Source organism: Galleria mellonella, unplaced genomic scaffold (assembly GCF_026898425.1).
Source record: "Galleria mellonella isolate WM207_F2 unplaced genomic scaffold, CSIRO_AGI_GalMel_v1 utg103, whole genome shotgun sequence".
NCBI lineage: Eukaryota > Metazoa > Arthropoda > Insecta > Lepidoptera > Pyralidae > Galleria > Galleria mellonella.
Genome location: NW_026441966.1, coordinates 3,420,662 through 3,442,869, shown reverse-complemented (window position 1 = coordinate 3,442,869; position 22,208 = coordinate 3,420,662). Strand labels below are relative to the sequence as shown.

The 22,208-nt window shown below is 33.6% G+C and overlaps 1 protein-coding gene across 2 annotated transcripts in view; it reads left to right on the top strand.

The window, feature by feature from the left end:
* Positions 1 to 2,237: 2,237 nt before the first annotated feature.
* LOC113517439 (CD63 antigen-like) overlaps positions 2,238 to 22,208 on the top strand; it is a 50,884-nt gene continuing 30,913 nt past the window's right edge. For both annotated transcript variants that reach the window (XM_052897917.1, XM_052893885.1), the window contains exon 1: positions 2,238 to 2,419. In XM_052897917.1, the coding sequence (XP_052753877.1) occupies positions 2,360 to 2,419 (60 nt within the window). In that variant the 5' untranslated portion in view covers positions 2,238 to 2,359. The remainder of the gene's footprint in view (positions 2,420 to 22,208) is intronic.

Here is a 22,208-nt window from a genome sequence, read left to right as displayed (position 1 = left end):
AAAGTGATTTTATTTGTAGCACCTACATAAAGGGCATGGCGGACACCGATTGGAAAGTGGACACGGGGCATTGTGCGAGCTGTACTCGTAGTGCAGACTTTCTCCTTATGTTGTTTTATGGTCCAAGCACGGAGACTACTTTTTGCAGGTGTAATATCGAAAGTAAACACCTGCTTTGAGTACTAATAGTTATTTTTTTGAGGGGGAAAGGGATTGTTAGTAATGGAGACTGAGAATCCCATTGCTAGTAATATACTCAACCAGGTCGACTACCTCGCGGTTCTCCCTGGAAACTATCATGTTAAATTCCTGATGAATTCATCATGATGGGCTAACTGGCCTGTTTTCATTCTCATCTATCACCCTTCACTGGTGCTCCGCTAGCGTATCCCGTTAGCGCAGGCGGGGTACCATACCATTTTCACCCATCAGAAAAAAAAAATAGTTTTTTTTTTAATGGATGATAATGGAATTTTAACCCTGTTTGTGTTTGTATACATTGGTGGGGCACCAGTGAGGGATAATAGGTGAAGATGAAGTTAGGTTACTTGGCCCATCGCGACGAATTTGACAATAATCAATCACGATCGTTTCCAGGGAAACCGCGTGGAGGTCGACCTGACAGGGTATAGGAGATTAAAACCCTCATTACTAGTAATCCTTCTCCCTCCCCATCAAATAGTTATTAGTTAATATCTAGTAGAGCTTACGACCCACTACTAGATGGAGTGACGAACTTAAATGCATTGCAGGGAATCAGTGGATTCAGGTGGCTTAGGACCGTTCTTTATGGCAGTCCAAGGGGGAGGCCTATATTCAGTAGTGAACAGTTAATGACTGATGATGATGATCTAGTAGAAGGTTTGTTTTTTTTTTACTACGTTTGTTCCGTTGTGGATCAGGCTAAGGTCGGATACCATGCTGCCTGTAGAGGGTTTGTTTGATAAATCCTGTTACCAACCAGACGTAGAGACAAAGTACAGACATTTATTAATCTTATGGTTATCATAATTAACTACATATTATTATATTTTTTTAAATAAATTTTCGTTTAACATCACTTAATCACTAGCAACTGTTATTAATGGCTGGCAACACAAAGAAGAGAGAAGACAGGTAACTGATATTATCTTAATATTCTAGATTCTTATGGTGACATGTAAGTTAAAAAAAAAATCTGAGTTCATTTATACTACATATATATTTATTAGAAGAATTTATTAACAATATTTTTTTTTATTTCATTAGTCCTACCGCATTCGGATTTATTAAATATCTATAATGCAAAAATCCTTATTATGTAGATAGGTAAAATACCTAATTTCTTTACCTTCTGTTTAAATTATACCCTAAGATTTTCATCTTCAATTTTTAGAACTAAATTATTGGAGTAATATTTTGTTAAATTGTTGTCTTTTTGTCTTGCTTTTATGTAATTATTTATTTTGTTTGTGTACATATTGTTACTTTTTATAATCTGTATATTTTTTTTAAAAGAACAATAAAGAGTTTTTATTCATTCATTTAATATGGATGAAATTTTCGCCTATTTTTGCCTACATATAAATAACCTAAAGATCACTGGGAAAGCCTGCATATTGCTATAATGACAATAATACTTATCTATGGTAAAAAGACCTAATATATAAACCTCTTTATTTCATCTAATTGAAACTTAAGTACGATGTTTGTAACGGATAAATAAAAAAAAATCCTTAACTTTTTAATAATTCTTTCACTTATCTATAGAAAGCTACTTTATTAGCGAGTAATATGGCCTGTATTATTATTAAAAAAAAATGGTGGGAAGCCGCCCCGCCCCGGCTTGATATTAATATAAAATCACTTATATTTTAGATAAGTGATAGGTATTATGAATGTGAGACATCTAGAAGTTAGAAGATATTAAAATCATAATAAAAACCTAAGAAATCAGATAGATACAAATAATGACATTTTGTGTTAAGGAACGAAAGCTTAAATAACTTTAGTTTGCATATTAAACTAAACAAAATACCAAATATCCAATTCTTGAAAACACCCGAGCGAGACTCGTACGTAGTTGTAGCGTAATAAAGTGAAGTGAGATGAAATCTTAGTTTAGAACGAGATAAATATATACGTATTAACAAGTGCGAGCGGATCGGTCGTTTTGTAAAGGTGAATGAGGGGGTCATGAGTCTCGTAACCCGTGGGGCGCGGGGGGGGACGCGTCACCAACGCGATCCCCTCTTTCAATTTTCTAACTAGTCGGTTGTAATACTCCAACGCTGTTAGTTTACGTCGCTCCGCCAACGAAATAAACAAGTAAACCCGCGTGTGACAACTTGTGAATTAATTGTGACTCAGTGCATTCACAATGGGATGTGGAACGAGTTTTGTGAAATATGTGCTATTTTTCTTCAACCTGGTTGTGGCGGTGAGTTTATGTTGTTATTCCTAGCCAGACTCGGGGCGTCTGGAACCGGTTCGGGTATGAAAGGTTACGGTAGACGCCCGCGGTGGTGCCTCGCGGTGGTCAGCGGACGGTGAAACGGTTGCCCTACGTGGCCGGTCACAAGCTGACTTAAAAAACTCAAACTGGTTTGTTTATTCGAAAAAAGACGCGTTTATTTTGTTATTCTGCTCCAATGAGCAACTGAATGACATCATTTTTAACGAAACATCGTTATAAGGATATTCTGTATCACTTTGTCAAACAATGGCACATGGATAGAATAAATTTCATATTCATACGGATCCTATGTAGAATTCCTAAATCTTCACTAATTATTACATATTAATTCAAAATACTACCTATTGCCAGTTGCCATTCCAATAAAACTAGTTAATGCACTGCTAAAAACTAAAGAATAAGCTGCATGGAACAGTGACTTACGCCTGTCGAAAACAGCTGTCAAAAAAAAATTAACACACTGCTACGTATTATCCTCCCCACACAAGCTACCACACATACGGCTACTCATAAACGGAAAGGTGCTTTCTGGTAATGTAAGTACTTACATAGGTACCTACCTATCATTTGTAACTATTCAATAAATGTTACATGCTTTAAAAAAAATCTATTGAAATTGTTCCCTCCTGTAGTGTCTCGAGAGAAGTGCACTTATATAAAAACGAACTTGCTCAGGTAGTTTCTTACTTATTACATTATTCTTCTTTACCGTTGAGTTCGAAAAAAAAAAAGAAATGCTACAATAGTATTTTGTTAGGTATTCGTGCATAGCTGTTGCAAGGTTTTTAGATCATTGCTTATAAGTTATTAGTACATGAATAAAATCAACTTTTTGTCATTTAGTGTTTTTATTATAATAATCTAGGTAGGTAAATAGTAATTTTTATCTGGTTTTTACAGATTGAACTTCAGTTATCTATTTATAAGTCATAATTTTGTGTGACATAGGCAGTTATATATTTACTAATATGTTCAAACATTGAGACAGACATCACGAAATTAAAGGGGAGTTGTCTTTCAAATTTTGCCTTACCTACCTATATTGGTAACACTTTTTTTATGGATGAAAAATGGAATGGTAACGTATTTTATTATTTAACGTATTTTATTATTTAACGTATTTTATTATTTAAGTTAACGTATTTTAGTATTTGTATGCTAACGGTATATCCTGGCGGAGCATTAATGAGGGCTGATAAGTGACTATGAAAAGGTATACCAGTTAGTCACTTGGATTTAAGTACGATGGTTCCCAAGGTGGACTGCGAGGAGGTCGATGACAGCATTTATTGCTAGTAATAAATACTAATTCCCATTTCTTACTATCGCTTTCACCATTTTGATAATAGAATCTAAATGTGTGCACTTAACTGTGCTCAAGCTTATATGTACGTAAATACTTTAGGTACTAAATAAATTTAAAAAGAGAGGCGATATGAAACAAAAAAAAAAATAATGAAGAGACTCAATTTTTTTCCAAAGTAAGTAGGTATATATTTTATCGGTTCAGTGATTATAGTATGACCTCACTGAAGCTGACCTTTGTGCCAGAAAACTACCAGAGTTGCCAGATGATTGATAATATAGATTTGGTAATTATTTACGTATTTAAATTCACTATGGTACATTCTGAAATATTATTATTCTATCACTAATATTAACATTCCCGTGGCATTGCTCGTGTGTGTAAGTATTCCTGTGTACCAGATTTCGTTCAAATCCGTTTAGTAGTTTTAGCGTGAAAGAGTAGCATCTATCTTATTAATATTTATAAATTAATAAGAATAATATTTAGTTAGATTTTACAGTGAAATTGTATTTGATTCAGAATTTTGTTACATTACCTATTTATTTAAGTATGTAGTTCATGATATAGTAATATTTTTATATTTTACCTAGTATAGGAAATGTTATTAGATTCTATTACTTTGTATGCTAAAGTTTTATAAAGGAATAATGAAATGGTAAACTTAATATATCATATCAGGTCGACCTCCACGCGGTTCCCTCTAGAAATTATCTTGGCAAATTTTTTATAAATTCATCACTATACGCCAAATGACCTATTTGAGCCTTACCTATCACCTCTTACTGGAGTTCCGCCAGTGTATACCTGTATATGGGTTTACCATTCTTTATAATGGATTGATAATTACCACCCATTAAATAAACATATAATGTACATATAGGTATTTTCGTTCATTTGTATTTATGAAATAACTGTATTCACGCGATGCAATTGGTCACAAAATTATAAGGTCGTTATCTAATGGTAATTATAAATGGCATGTCACTAATATCATTGATTTTTTTATGGGTGAAAATGGTGTGGTAACCCCGCCCGCGCTAACGGGATATGCTGGCGGAGCACCAGTGAAGGGTGATCGATGAGAATGAAAACAGGCCAGTTAGCCCATCATAATGAATTCATCAGGAATTAACCATGATAGTTTCCAGGGAGAAACGTGAGGAGGTCGACTTGGTTGGGTATATTGCTAGCAATGGGATTCTCAGTCTCCATTACTAACAATCCCTTTTCCCCCCAACATCATTGATTGATCCAACTCTATTTTTAATGAACGAAAATTGAATGGTAACACTGCCTCTTATTGATTTATGTTGGCAGTAAAATGACAGGAGAGCATGAAAAATCGGATCTATTGTCTATCACGAACTCCTGCTTCCATAACTAAGGGTCGTCAATGATCCCAAAAGTAATGAAATAGTCTGGAATAATATACACGTTTTACACGACAGTTTTCACTAGTAATAATAGTAGTTAGCTAGAGGCGAGCTTTAAGTTTATTTGCCCCTTGTTTTCTAAAAAAAAATGTACAAGGACAGCACTAGTACTGGTAACTAGTCATTGACTAATTATGGTCCTTCATCCGTTAGGTTTTTTTTTATGATGGGTGAAAATGGAATGGTAACCCCGCCTGCGCTGACGGGATACGCTGGCGGAGCACCAGTGAAGAGTGATAGATGAGAATGAAAACAGGCCAGTTAGCCCAACATGATGAATTCATCAGGAATTAACCATGATAGTTTCCAGGGAGAAACGTGAGGAGGTCGACCTGATTGGGTATTTTGCTATCAATGGGATTTTTAGTCTCCATTACTAACAATCCCTTTCCTCCCATCCGTTAGGTATTGCCATAGACACACTTGTCGTTAATCTAGGCAAAGACATCTATACAGCGGGTCTACCATGAAATGAAATTCCGAAATTTCGGACTCAATTTCGTGTTTTTGTTTATACCAAAATCGGACAAATAAATGGAGTTTAACATTTCGTTCATTATACATCCTATCATAAAAGTCCAAAAGAACAATATTTTAACATTTTTAATATTTCCAATCGGCATGTATTATGTAATTTTAACTTTTAATTTGTGTTTCGTTTTGGCTCCGAAATTTCGAAAAACATTTCATGGTAGGCCCTCAGGTGTTTAAGATAAGCGTATTTGTATTTCGAATATCAATAAGTATAGTACATATAATACATGTGTATTGCTTTTAGTCGTGTAGGCATTTTGGTCATGCTATTGTATAATATCTCCTGACTAACACTGTAAGGGTTCCCACTTGTGCTAATGGCGTGCTTCTTTGATGATAAAAAAGTATATCGTCAATATTAAATATATATTATTTATTTTATAATTTAACTTGTCTTAATATAAATATTTCTCAGTATTATTGCAGTTTATACTCATAATCAAACCGTTAATGAGAAATTACAATGGCTTTTTTTAATTAATGTAAAATATATCCCAGAATAATTGAGTTTTGCAAAAGAAACGAGTCACTTTGGTGTAAAATCAAGTGACAAAAAAAAATACTAAAAATTAAACTAAATATCTAATATAATAATCATGAAATCTTGTATTTTGATATTTGCAATAATTAAAATTGTTACATTTTTTTTTTATACAACTTAGAATGGCAAACAAGCTGACGGCCCACCTGATGGAAAGTGGTAACCGTCGCCTATAGACATGAGCAGTACTATGGACATAACAGAGTATACGGTTTCGCCCATGATACCCCCCATGCGTTCCATTCCTGAGGACTCAGGTGTTATTCCTCTGTACCCTGAAAATGCACGCCATATCCCACCCTTCAAACCGAAACACAGCCATGCAAACACAACTGCTTCACGGTTGAAACACGAATGGGACAGAGGTGCCCAAGCAATTGACTAAAATTGACTTTACATAAAAAATCCGACCTTAATAGTAACAAAATCAGTTATTTTTATTTAAATACTAACTGAACTAAGTATAACCTTTCATACAAAAAAAGAATTTTCCAAATCGGATCGAAACTGACTAAGTTATCTACACTTCTACACTAATATTATAAAGAGGCAAGATTTGTATTTGTGTCTGTATGTTTGTAATGAATAAACTCAAAAACTACTTTGCCGATTTCAAAAATTCTTACACCATTAGAAAGCTACATTCACCCTGAGTAACATAGGTTAAGATTAGGGTTCATTACTAAAACTTTAGTAACGTAACTCAAGGTGTAAAAAAAATGCTATAAAATATCTTTTGTCGCGTGCGTTGCGAAAACTATTGGTGATAGAACAAAAGTATGTTCTACAATATTGAAGAAAATATCAATAACCAATTATGTCCAACTATTATCGTTATGTCACAATAATAACATTTTAAAATATTGTAAAGGTGGCAACCCTAAACACTACCGACAAACTAATGACATCATCGGTGATTATTAGTACTTACTTCATTGTAAACCTACACAAGTCACAAGTGTCATAATGCGCATAGCGCATGTAATATATGATCTTAAACGAAACTGACTGTAGGCTCACTATATAGTACATAGTTATTTATTTTTCTCGTGAATGTCTGTCACAAGACGTTATATATAATTACAGAATAAATATTGTTTTAACACATATTCGTAATAATGTAAATAAACAGTCGAAATGACAAATCTCTACTTTAAAATCGGCTGATGAAACTTGTAACATATGTATATTATTTAAATATTGTATTGTGATTATTCATAATTTACAATTTTTTTTTTTGTTACGTCATAACTTCGTTCGTTGTAAAGCGACTTGGAAAATTCTTTTTTTATCTATAAGGATATACTCACAGATTGGTTCCATAGACATTTTAACAAAATCGATTTAATAGTTTACTTTTTAAATCATAATAACTCTTTTTGTCATAATCGAAGTATTTTTTTTGTGGGAATCAAAAAAGCAATCTTTATTAATAATTTATGCAACTGTTTACTACAGTTTGTTTATAAATAGTTTACCAAAAATATGACAGAAGTAATTGTGAGTAGCATCGACGATTGCGCGTTGTGGCTACAAAATTGTTCGATTCGTACTTGACCAGTTTTATTATATAACAAAGGGTTGTCTTTCACTAGCATGTAAAGAGCACGAGGCCATCTCTAGGGTTGGCTATTTTCTCTTGTGACATATCATTTCAGCCATTATCTTTTCATTGCTGTGACATATGTTTAAAGTAAATAATTTTATTTCTTCATTGAAAAGATAACAGTAAAAACTTAGTAGAAGCATAAAATATAAGAAAAAGATGATAGAGGAAATAGTATAAAATAAAGTAATCGCATATTTATCATACTCTTGGTGTTATGATGAAAGAATGTGTATTGTATCCTCGTATGGCGTGATTAAGGGGCAACTAGAGAAATACACTACAATATACTAATGAACTCTGCAGTCCAATCATAGAATGGGCCACCCCTCCCTTTCCCATAAGTGGCGACTAAGGGAACTTTATAGACGAAGGGTGGGTAGCAGCGTTCCTTTTAAAATATTACAAAAACCTAACTGCGGTTGTTAACCCGCGTGCCAAGCTTGGCAAATATTGGCAAACCCCCGCCAATTGAGGAGACTTATATTCAGCAGTGGACAGGTAACGGCTGATATGATAACAAGGTACACGATACTAATAAAGTCACAGGAAAACAAAATAAAGTCTATTTATAAATTGTTTAGGCAGCGTAGTAATAGTAGGTCAATGCCCTCCTTTTACGGGGAGGGATTCATGTATCAATAGTAATAACCATGATGCTTTGACTCCGTATAATATTCTGTAGATGATTAAGCGACTTGGTCAAGTATGCATCTTTTATCATTTGTAATAAAAGATCTTATTTATTGTAAGGCAAAATCCCCCAAGGGCGAGACTTATGTTCAGCAGTGGACAGTTAAAGGCCAGGATATTATGAAAAAAAGATCTGTCTTTAAAAGCAGCTCTCTCTCTCTATGTTAAAAGTACTAAAGTACATGCTTGACTCAGGCTGCTTGACCGTTTCTGGGTCCCTTTGTCACGAGTTTTGAGTCGTGAAGTCTACTTTTATTCCCTTTAATTACACTCTCTGTGAGAAATAAAGTAAAATGAAGCCAGTACTAGGTTTTCCCGGGACTGTTACTTTTCTGGCTTACGAGACTTTGTTTATAATCTATCGTGAATTAGTTAAAAGATGAATAAATAACGGCCGGGAATATACAACTAGAGTTCTTTCACCTCTGATCATGCACAAACGTGCGAAATGCCAAGCACCTAGTCACTAGTTCTCGCCCTGTTTACATTTTAAATTTAAATATTCCAAATGACTAGTATTATTCGTAAACTGGGCACGAGGCCAACCAGCTAATCGTTTACAGGCACCGGTCGATACGAGACCGTTCATCACGTAGTTGCCTTGTAGTCCTGGTTTCCTCGAAAATTTCTTAAGAACGTTGGAGAGCAGGTCAAGTGATCTTTATTATTCGGGTCTTTGTTTTCGGCTTTTTTCAGTGGGACATTAAAAATATTAATAAGTTCTTATGTTATAATAAACCTAATAAAGTAAGGAAATATGTAGTACAAATAAAACTCGCATAACGATGGTTCTTTACTCCCATTTTAATGTAATTTTAATAATTACTTATAATTAGTCGTATAGTCCCGACATAGAACGGGCCACTCCTTTTTCCGAGAGTGTCGTAGGAAGATCGAGAAATGGACAGCAGCGTCCCTCTTAAAATTTTAACAAAACCTGTGGTTGCCAATCCGCCCTCTTTTTAATATTACTAAGGAAAATTGAAAGGATATTTGAATTATAGATGAGTAATATCCGATATCTATATATTTTGTAGTTTTGTTGGACATTGATGACTACCAAAAAAAAAAAAATTGTTTTACTATCATTTAGGCCCATTTCAATTAAATTTGGTGCACAGATAAATTAACAAATGAGATACCGCCTATACAAAGACGTGGGATGCTACTAACACAATAGTATATAATACTTTGTCTTACATTTCCTGTTTGTGGTGTTAAGTTTATATAAATAAATGTTGTTTATTTCAAAGAAGTCACGGATGATAATGATATCGGTCGTATTTGTATATAATATATTACAGCTAATAACCAAGTTATTGTATAACTAACTTTTACCCGTGACTTCGTCCGCGTAACCGGGATATGTTTACTGATTTGATTAAAAAGTAGCCCTTCTCTATCCTATACGAGTATAGAACGTGTATACCAAATTTCATAGTGGTCATTTGAGCCGTTAAGACTATAAGACAACTATAACAAACTAAATTCGCTTTTAAATTTATATTAGTAAGGATTAATTTATGGGGATCGGTTCCTTTAAACCATATATTTTAAAAGGGCTGATTACAATCTTATCATCCTTTTAGCATCGTACTTCTCGCCATAGAGCTGGAGTTCACCCTTATTTTTTGGGTACATGGCTTATTATGTTCATTTCAACCTCGTACATCTAGGCTGTGGAACGAATTCTCGTCTTCAGGTTTCCCTTGACAATATAAAATGGAGAATTTCAAAAAACATGTTTACAAACATTTAAAAGGCCGGCAACGCACAAGCAACTTCTTTCGTGTTGCAAATATTCATTGGAACGGTAGCCTCTATCCATCAGGTGGACCGTCTGCCATTGCATCGCCTCTTTAACATTAACAAAAAATCAAGTTTTTATAAATTTTGTGTACTCGTATAGTGAACCCTAAAATAGAATATACTAACTATTATTAGAGTCAGTTATGTTAATATACGGTAATGCCCAGAGACCGGAATACAATCATAAAAATTCTCTCAGGATTTAGCACATGGCAACCCTGAACACGTATTGAAATAAAACAATGTTTGCATAATAATATCTGCCATGCGAAATACGTTAAACGTTTACAGAAGGTACACAAGGCCATTCCATGTGCCATTGTATTGTTTGGTCATCAACATACATCGAAGTTACGAAGAAGGCAAAAACTTCCCTTTTATATTTCAAACATCTTTTGTTGAACATATTTAAAGACGAAGTTATGTAGGATATATTACAGTATAGAATACATAGAGTCATGTACATCTTAGAGGCGTATTACATTGTTAAATCTCTAGGAATTTTATACCATAAGTTTAAAGAACATGCATACAACCCGTGTGAGTAGTAAATGGTTACGTAATACCAGAGGTGTAACGGGCGCGTTGTCAACTTTGAATGTAAACTAAAAAAAAATAGTTTAACTTTAGAACTAACAAAATTTTTCATCGTGCCTCCCACCAAATTGTTTATAATTTTTCCTCTCCATCCAAAGGTTGCCTGGAAGAGATCGCTCTTAGCGATAAGATCGCCCATTGTTTTCTCATTGTGATTATTTCTTGTAATTGTTTATATTTATAATAAGTTTACTATTGTAATCTTTTGGAGGAAACAATAAAGAGTATCTTTCTATCTATCTTTCTTCATCAAATCATTTGCAGAATACAGTATTATAAAAAGTTTTTAATAATTTTGTATTCGTTCAATGTAAGCATTTAGTTTGTATACAGACATGCATTTTTTACGTTTAACGAGAGAAAGAGAAAGTAAATTCCTTTACGAATAATTAAGAAAAGTCTTAAATATCATCTTTTATAAAAATATATAGGATCTGTGTATCTTATTGAGTGTAATCGTAAATGACTAAGCTCTCGGGAATTTGGTTAACGTTTATAGCTTTTATAAACATACATCATCTATTGCAATCTTGTTGCATCACAGTACTATATTCGGGTGGTTGCAGCATTTATTGAAGCGTTTTCCATGACTCGGATCGCCTTTGTTTTTTTTAAAAAAAAAAACGCGTTTTTGCTCCAATAGTGTATTACTTTAAAAGCCTGATTTTTTAAATCAAATTAAAAAATATATAAGTGTACCCATTATTATGTTTACTAATGGGGAAAAATAGTATAAAAATCAAAACGATATTTTTATATATTTATTTTGAAAAAAACATTTGGTAACATGTAAACAGCCAAATATTAAAATAAAATCCATTATAGGCGCCCAATGCGATTTATAACCCTGGTATCAAATTTGAAACTTCAGATATTTAAGGGTTAATGTAGCACACAAATATATCACTCGGCAATCTTTCAACCAGATGGTTGTTCAAATTAAATGTAACGTAATGTGACGTGTCAGAACTAAAGAATTTTATTACCGGGATATGTTCACTGACCGGTCAAAAGCCTATGTTCTTTTCCATCCCATATAATACATGTATACCAAATTGGTTAATAATAATAATAATAATATTTCTTTATTTATAGATTACAAAGATCCATTCTTGTTAGTAACAATTGACTTAAACTATGTTAGTAGAAAAAAAAAAATACAAAATTCATTTTATGGCCCCTATAATAATTTTGACCCACAATGAGAGGATCGGGCTATCGTATTTATTACATAATGCCCTCAGAATGCTGTTACTGCTGCCACGCAATCGGTATAAAAGAGATGCGATCCGTTTGCGTCTGATGGCATAGAAGTCATCTGTCCATGCCGCTGCAAACATTGTGGATGCACTACAAAAACGTGGCAGCCGCAGCCGCCGTTAGAGTATGAATGAGGTAACAAACTCATTTTTACATTTATAAGTATGGATTTATCAAATATTGTGTAAGTTAATCCTATTGACATTAGTAAGTGCTCTGCACTTCATATCGAAACAAAATATAATAGAAAAATAAATATTGACATGATACATAATTACATACGGCAGCATACAGCTTAAATTATTAGTACTTGAGAGACAATATTGCATAGAGATTTTTGTTTTTTTTTTATATGTCTTGTATAACGTAAGTGACGTAAGAAGTTTTTCAAAACTTCTAAGGATGTAACTAGACCAAATCTGTATATGGATATTTAAGAAAAATTTATATAAGATTCCATCATGATGGTTTCAAGGAGGGCCCACGTGGAGGCCGATCTGGCAGGGTATATTGCTTAGCAATAGGACTGGTTGCCCACATTACTAACAATCCCCTCCCCCCTCCTAAAGGTAATTACGGAGAAGCACACGTAGCTGACTTTTGCATTAAAACCTTGCAAATTGTTTTGAAGGTCCACCAAGGGTGCTGTTTTGGGGTGAGTGTACATGTTAGTGACATATTTAGGGTGTTAGTAAATGCGTTATACCTGTTTCATAATGCGTTCATTATTTTAAAAGCTTCGTAATTGAAAAATTAGGCTAATTTCCGGTTATTAAACGAATTTGTAGCTGTTTACGTAATAGGTACAACTAAATTTGTTTTTGTTATTTCATGATACGCGATGGAGTAAAGAATATAATGAGTCATCATTTCTTTTATTTGCCATAATGATTGTGCCCCACAAAAAGACCGACTTCAATTGTGTCAAAATCGACTTCAATTTTGATCTAAAAATAAACTACTGTTCCGATTTCGATAAAATTTCTACGGGACAATTTTGTAAATACATATATCCTTTCAGATAAAAAACGAATTTTCCACGTCGGTTTAGAACTGACGGAATTGTAAGGTAACAAACATAAAAAAGTTCAACTTTTTTGAAGTCGCTTAAAATTGATTAAGGTAACAAAACACCAGCAAAGTTATGTGTACGTGTATATCCAAGTGTGAAGGCATAATACGAGTACCACAGTTCCCATAAGACAGAGGGGAATACCCGGAATATGTTATTTCTCGGTCACGCTTGTAGTCACCATCACGTAGGTTGTAGTTAACTAGTTAGATAAACTCGCCTGACATCATATTTGAATTATATATTTTTATTGCTGAAGTATTGTATTGTAAAATTTTTGCTGTACATCATTTACATTGGACATTTTAAAAGTTAATAACTTTATTAACTTTTAACACATTAAAACTTTATAAGTTTTTTTTTTTAATTGACGGATAAAAATGGAATGGTAACCCCGCCTGCGCTAACGGGATACGCTGGCGGAGCACCAGTGAAGGGTGATCTATGAGAATGAAAACAGGCCAGTTAGCTAATCATGATGAATTCATCAGAAATTAACCATGATAGTTTACAGGGGGAACCACGAGGAGGTCGACCTGGTTGGGTATATTGCTAGCAATGGGATTTTTAGTCTCCATTACTAACAATCCCTTTCCCTCCAAACTTTATAAGTTTAATTTACAATGGCGGGTTTATCTCATAGAGCGATCTCTTACGGTTAAACATTGAGAAGCTGAAAGAAAACTATAAAATGGTCAAAGTTAAACCCCATACAGCTAAAGATAAAACTCAATAATACTTAGTTAAAATTAAACATAGAATACCATTAAAAGTAACTGTTAATACCGACATATATAAACTTTTAAAATTATGTATCTAATCTGTTATTTATTATTAATATGTAAATAAATCATTGGTTAAATTCTACTCACAGACAGACCCGTCAAAGTGCTCGCGTGACTAAACTACCTTTTCCCTTCTTTTCCCGCCCTCAGTAACTAGCGAGTCAACAGGTGTATTTCATTGAATAATTAATGAATTGTTGAAACCGTTTCCTGTCCTTTTTTATGATTAAAAACAAATCTATAATGTACTACTTGCATACGCTTTTTAGTATTTTAATTTAGTTTGATAGGAGTTAATTAGAAATCCAAGGATTCCCGGTTATGGTCGACTGCCAGTAATGATTTTTTTGTCAGTTCTGTAAATATTTTTTGATATAAATTTTATTTGGAAATTCCGAATTTAAATTTGACCGGAGTCAATTGGGGTCTATTGTACCTAATTTGGTGTCAAAAATTTACATCTAATCTATTTACACCTATTTATTTATTAGAAACCAACGGCGTTACAGTTAATATTTACAGACTAGTATTTAAAATATTAAGGCTAATAACACGTTTCTTATTTTTATAAAAGTACAAAATTGGTTTGCGCAAATAAAGAAAAGTACAATACAGACATTCAATCACAATACACACAAATACAAATATTAAATATATATGTTTGGTTATGTGTCAATCGATAGAATTCAATTTTATAGAAAGACTATACTGTCCGTATTATGTACGTAATATTATTAACTAATGGTAGCTCAGTGGTCGAAATTCGACCGTAAAATATATTGTAATAAATGAATTTATTATGGTTATGTTTGACATTCAGTAAGACTATAGACAAATAATATTAAAGACAAACAATATTAATCTCTTCTTAATTTGACCACAGACTTTAATGATAAACAAAAGAGTATATATGCGTGTGTGTATCAAATACATGGCAGTGTGTGTAATGTTTTTTTTTTATTGATTTAATGTATTTCTTAGACATAATTAAAAAAAAATAGCATTTTGCACTCCTTCTCTATATAAATTATAAGTGTGTGAAATTTTATACATCTCCATCCGCGTAATTTTCGTAAAAAGGTATAAATTTTTTGCTTCCCATATTAATATATAGATAACATTAATTTAAGTCATGAATGGATGAAGGGGATATGTCGGATTTTCACAATTATACGCATGGATGGAAGATTTATGTTCTTACTATCCACTGTAAGTTACAGTAATCGAGTAATTTTTAAGAATAATTTATAGCCTATGTTACTCGCTGATAATATTGCCTTTTATAGGGGAAAACATTTTTTAAATCGTTTGAGTAGTTTTTGAGTTTATCTTGTACAAACAATCAAATCTTTCCTCTTTATAATATTATTAGTATAGATTAATACAGAAATGTAGTTATGTCCTGACATTTGTAGACTTCCGGTGGTAACTACATAGTTTGAAGAATTGGTAAGCTGTGATGCTAATGACACACAACTCGACGATAGTAAACGATGGATGGGACTGTTTTGTGGTAAACTGGAATGCAACGTAACTACCGGATGGGTGCCCTTGCCCTCCCGTTTATGGAGGGGACTTCATGATTGTTCTTTGACGATGTAAGATATTAGATTTAAGGACTCGGCAGTGTATTACTATAAAACACATGTCTGGTTCTACTATGAAAAGTAAATCTGAAATTCTTTTTATATCGAAATTGACTCAAAAACTTAATCTACACTATAATATTATAAAGAGAAAACGCTTGTATTGTTGTATGTTTGTAACGAATAAATTTAAAAAGTACTGGACCGACTTCACAAATTCTTTAACCATTAGAATGCTACATTATCCCTGAGTAACGTAGGCTATAAAGAGGTTGAAGTAGGTATGGAAGCGAGAGAAGCCGCGGCAAAAGCTAGCCCGTCATAAATATTACTTTAAAGTCTAAAAATGATAGATTTATATAATTTCTAACCGATTTTTTAAATAGAACAAGTTATTAATCCATTGTATTATGGCCGATTTTATTTATTCTTTTTACTATCGATAGGGTTTATTCCCGTGGTTTTATACAAAGCTATTTAGTGACGATTGGAGTAGTTTTATTAGAGGAGCAATAACGATTTGACTGAAATTACGATTGCTTTTGTTTCGTGATTTCAACATCTCGTTCTTGTTTCATTTGCCTCTGAAACGTACAAACTTTTTATGGTAGCTGCTAGATTGGCATCAGAAATGGACATTAATGCGTTGATGTAATGAAGGTCACAAAACTTGTATTTTTATTCTGCTATTAAATAAGGTCGCGACGCTGAAATGAAATTTATTTCACGAGTTTCGCAAGTGGGTCAAGGAGACATCCTTATTGCCAAGGAGAATGCTCAACTATGCTCAAGGTTTCGATGTTATTTTCTCATATTTTATCCTTGTGATGTCACCCGTTCCATGAGTTATGCTAAGGTTGCTCATATAAGTATTTGCTTACGTTACCAAGGTGACGGCAGACAATTTAAATGCAGAACACTTATATTTCCGTTAACACCTACGGCTAAAACACAGCGATGCCACCTATATGGCGGGTAGCCTTCCCAAAAAGGATCTTCCACGTTATTGAAAGTGAAACTTATGAATAAATATTTTCGCTTTATTATTTGTTACGTAATACAAGCACATGGCCCTGTTGGCAACCCGTCTGCCAAGCGTGGCGATTATTGGCAAAATCTTCCAAGAGGAGGCCTATTTTATTTTTTACAACACAGGGGGCAAACGAGCATGCGGCTCACCTGATGGTAAGTGATTACCGCCGCCCATGATCACCCACAACACCAGCGGCATTGCAGGTGTGCTGCCGGTCTTTTAAAAAGGAATATACTCTTTTCTTGAAGGTTATGGTATCGGTTCGGAAATACTGCTGCTGGAAGTTGATTCCAAAGAATAAGTGCGTGGAAGAAAGTGTCTTGAAAAACACACGGTGGAATTTAGCAAGTTAACCGCTGATATGATAATGATGAATGGTAAACCAAATCTATAACTTTCTATTAATTCTGTACCTGTATTGAAAAGTAAAATAGAACATACACAGAGCAGACTATCTGGATCAAAAAATATTATTATTATTATTATGTACACTTTATTGCACCATTTATAGAATAGTAAACACATTTAACTGTAATAAGAAATGATACAAAAGGCGGTTTATCGCGCGCATTACCTGTCCCATCAATTGCGCGCCCCTCGAGCTAGGATATCCTGTGATTCAACAAAACATGTGGGGGCACGATCGCAGTCGAGTATTTTAAGTGATTGAGAGAGGTGGAGGTTCTCAAATCGTCTGTATTTCTTGTACATATGTTTCGCGATATCTTTCGAACCGAATTTTATGGGTAATTAGTTTTTGCCCGTGACTTCGTCCGCTTTACAGGGATATAATACAGGATCCCAAGCAAATTAAATGTTTTTTTTTCAAATTTCATGATTGGCCTTTTATAATATTGTTACGGTTTCTTTTTTAACTGATACTAGTACATTTTCGTATTGGTTTACAAAAAAAAATACATTTTATATTTGCACATTCTGTCATTTATTTAAACTTTTTTTTAAATCAATAAAACGTGGTACAAAAGGTGGACTTAATGTTGTAAACATTCTCCACCAATCTACTTTTAGGCTATGCGGTATTCCTCATATACATCTCTTTTATGCTCAATTGAAGATTTTTTTTTAAACAAAATTCACATTCAAATTTCCCCTCTTAAGGAGGGGAGATGGCACTCTAAACCTCAGCAGAAGCACAGTCATTATTATTATTTTATATTATCACATTTAGTAAAGATTTGATTAGCTATTTACATATATATTACGTTATTAATAAAAACAAAACAAAGAAATAATGTTACATATAATTATTATTAAACTTACGTGTCCTTAACAAGGACAATAAACAAATAAATAAATAATGCATATCAATAATACCAAATACCTGTTCCAAGCTATTCGAATATCTGGTGCACGTGACCGAACCAAATGTGACATCATCGGCTCCGGCTGGAGCGTCTAGTAGGCGCCTGTTCATATTAACGGACATATGTACATCCATATACCAACCACCAGCTTAAACACAGATGTGAATTGAAATAGATGTCGCAACTGCATTTATGTTGTGTGTTAATTCTTGGCTCTAAGCTTTAGTAAGATAAGAGTTTATGTGATTTATTAGGGATTTAAAGTTTATATTCATTTATATATATTTTTTTTTATACAACTTAGAATGGCAAGCAAGCTGACGGCCCACCTGATGGAAAGTGGTAACCGTCGCCTATAGACATGAGCAGTACCATGGACATAACAGAGTATACTGTTTCGCCCATGATACCCCCCCATGCGTTGCCATTCCTGAGGACTCAGGTGTTATTCCTCTGTACCCAGTAAATTATATGTATGACGAGTAGTATCTTTGTACATCCAAAGGTGACTGGTAGAGAATATTTATAGTATTAAGTCCACCTTTTGAACCATATTTTATTTATCTGAAAGGATATACTTACTGATTGGTCCCATAAAAATTCTATCAATAGTTTTGTTGTTAGATCAAAATAACTGTAACAATACAGTTGAAGTCGTTTTTTTTTTTAGGAATCTTTAATTTCGTCTATACTCCTTTTTGAATTCTCTTAAAAATATACGATTGTTTATAAAGAAACATAGTGGAAACATCAACAAAACTCGAGGTGAGGAACATGCAGTGCAGGATGTTGTATGTAATATGACCTCGCCGAAATTTGTAAATGTACCAATAGGCTCTTTAATAATAACCCATTTCGTAACCGCTACGAACCGGATCTATTGTACAAAATCGTTAAATAATCTATAGATTAATTATCGTAAATAGACCATTGTTAGTTATAATTTAAGGTTGTGTTCCACAAAAAACCGACTTATTATGACAAAATCAATTATTTTAAAACTTTAACTACTTAAATGTTTATGTTTACTATGTTTGTTATACTATGTTTATAATGATAACATAACCTTTAAGAAAAGAGCATATTCCTTTTTAAAAGGTCGGCAGCACACCTGCAATGCCGTAGGTGTTGTGGGTGACCATGGGCGGCGGTAGTCACTTACCATCAGGTGAGCCACATGCTCGTTTGCCCCCTGTGTTGTTAACAAAAAAATGTTTGTTACAATTTCAAAATGGGATCAATCTGTTACAAGTAGTTGTTTGTTACTGTATTCCAAATCGGTAAAAAATAAAAAAAAATACAACCGCCTCTTTCTTTTTGAATTTCGTTAATAATGGTGAAACCAGGTAGGAATTAAAAATTCACTAAACTGCAAATATTTGAAATCGGAAAATAAATCATTTTAGAAAATTTTTCTAATACTAAGTTGGTAGTGAAAAAATGAAATTTATCCTGAAAGTAAATACTTTATCTTTTTATAAACGAAAAAAAGAAGTTGTACTACTCCGACAACAGACAGTTTTCAGCATCCATAGAATAAGTACTTATGATTTAGAAAAGGAAACATTAAAATTGGTTTATATTATACGAATGTATCGCGTAACATTTAAAAAAAAGTACAATAGTATTAAATGCCTATTTTTTTAAGTCTACTAAGAATTTGTTAATAGGTAGTACTCGGAAGAGTCAATGCTGTTTCGGGTATATGATTTTGTTCTCAAAATATCGTCATCATCATATAAGCCACTAACTGTCCACTGTTGAACCTAAACCTTGTCCTATTGGGGTTTTTTGCCAGTAGTTGTAATGCTTGATAGGTATGTTGGCAATTGCAGTAGGGTGTTAGAGATGTTTTAAGGGTGTCGTACTAAGGGAGCTTAACGGTCGACGGATGGGCAACAGCGTCCCTTTTAAAATGTACTAGTAGTAAAATACTTAGTAGTAAAGTATATATCACGATGAAAAAGGTGAATCTTCCAACAACTCGATAGTCGACGTTTTAAAATCCCCAATTTCAGGGTTGCTATTAAAAATGTTTGCTAATATTATTTTCTTATTGATGTTTATAAAATACCGTTGCAATTATCAACATAAAACAAATATGGATTATTGTTTAAAAATTGGGAAGAATATAATCTATTGTTTTAACCTTTTATTTACTTGACCGTGTTAATTAACTCATTAACTGCATGTCCCCGTTAACAATTTCATCGGCCTTGTCCACCACGCCTCGCTTAACCAATTAGGGTTGTCACTTGTCACTTTATTTTCGTATCGTGTAGATCCTTCCGGTATTGTTTAGCTGATATAAAATACTAACTATATACTTATTTAGTTATATATTATATACTTACATAAAAATTTGAACCATTCAAATCCTTGAATAATTCTATTTTAAATTCAAGTGTGCTCTGTGCTTCTGTTTATTTCTTTCCAACAAATTTAATTCGAAATTTAAAAACCAAATATTCCAATAATTAAAATAATTTTTTGAAATCTTTAGCGACTTTACATTCTTATTTGAACCCTTGTTAAAAAGAGAATATACATTGAATTGAATTCTTAAAATTAAGTATTTAAATTCTTGATATTAATAATTCAATTTGTATTAAATAGACCGATAAATAATGTACGAATAAACCCCATCCATTTTGTCCACTCTAAATTTAATAGGCGTCCAAATATTAACAAACAAATTGGTGAAACATAAAGTTCTCTACTGTGTATAAGGCATAAGTCTCGCTCTAATTATTAAAGGCGATATGACATTATTTAAAGAGACGCTTGACTGGCGCCGGGGTACCTATATTACACCCACTGGGTGTCCACGTGACCGAATTTTATGCAAATACCAGCCCTTAACGTCTCTTATTTGGTCATAAATTGTTCACGACCGGGGGCCGTGTCGCTCCGACACAAATATTATCCACATACAGGCTTCAATAAAGGAAAGTATCATTATGGCTTTAGTATGTACGTCTATGTTGCATAATTTTGGTAGTGATATTGGTTTTTATTTGTAAATGGATGATAATGGAATTGTAACCCTGCCTACGCTAATAGTATATGCTGACGGGGCACTGAGAGATGATAGGTGAGGATGAAAAGACAGGTCAGTTAGCCCATCGTGATGAATTCATTCGGGACTAAGCACGATTGTTTCCGGGGAACTGCGCGAAAGTAGACCTGACAAAGTCAAGTCATACTACTGCTGACTGTTTGTCACGCAAAGAAACTAAGCTTAGCCCTCTCCATAGCTCGCTAAGTAACTTCAAGCTTTTGCATACGGGCAACCGCGTAGGACCATGTTTTTTTTTATGGGTGAAAATGGTATGGTAGTCCCGTCTGCGCTAACGAGATACACTGGCGGAGCACCAGTGAAGGGTGATCGATGAGAATGAAAACAGGCCAGTTGTTAGCCCATCATGATGAATTCATCAGGAATTAACCATGATAGTTTCCAGGGGAAACCGCGAGGAGGTCGACCTGGTTGGGTATATTGCTAGCAATGGGATTCTTAGTCTCTATTACTAACAATCTTTTTCCCCCCGGTAGGACCATGTTTCGGTTCCGTAGGTCAACACTGGCAACAGGTACTGGAACTAATGCAGATCTACAGAATATCTCGGCATTCATAGATGATTCATGATGATGTCTTTTTTTGTGTTAATATAAGTACCTACATTACTGCAAAAAAAGAAAACAGTTGTAAGTGATGGTACCGTTATATTTGTCTCATTTTAAATATATTAGACTTATAATGGCTATATTATGTGATGAATATTACTTGGCAGCATATTTTTAATATTTACCATATTATTACGTATACTTAATGCAATAACAATTGTTGTTAAATACTTCACATGAAATATTATGTGTATGGACATAATTTGTACAATTAATTTATTAATTATTATTTGTCCTTTTATCCTATTATTATCATTGCTTATATTATTTATTATTATTATTTCAGCCGTTAACTGTCCACTGCTGGACATAAGCCTTTCCCCATAAAAGGAGTTTTGCCAATAGTTGTTACGCTTGGCAGGCGGGTTGGCTACCGCAGTTAAGCTTTTGAGAATGTTTTAAGAGGGACGCTGTTGTCCATCTTTCGTCCCCCGTTAGTGGGCTCTTACGACATTCACGGCAATGGAAGGGGTGGCCCATTCT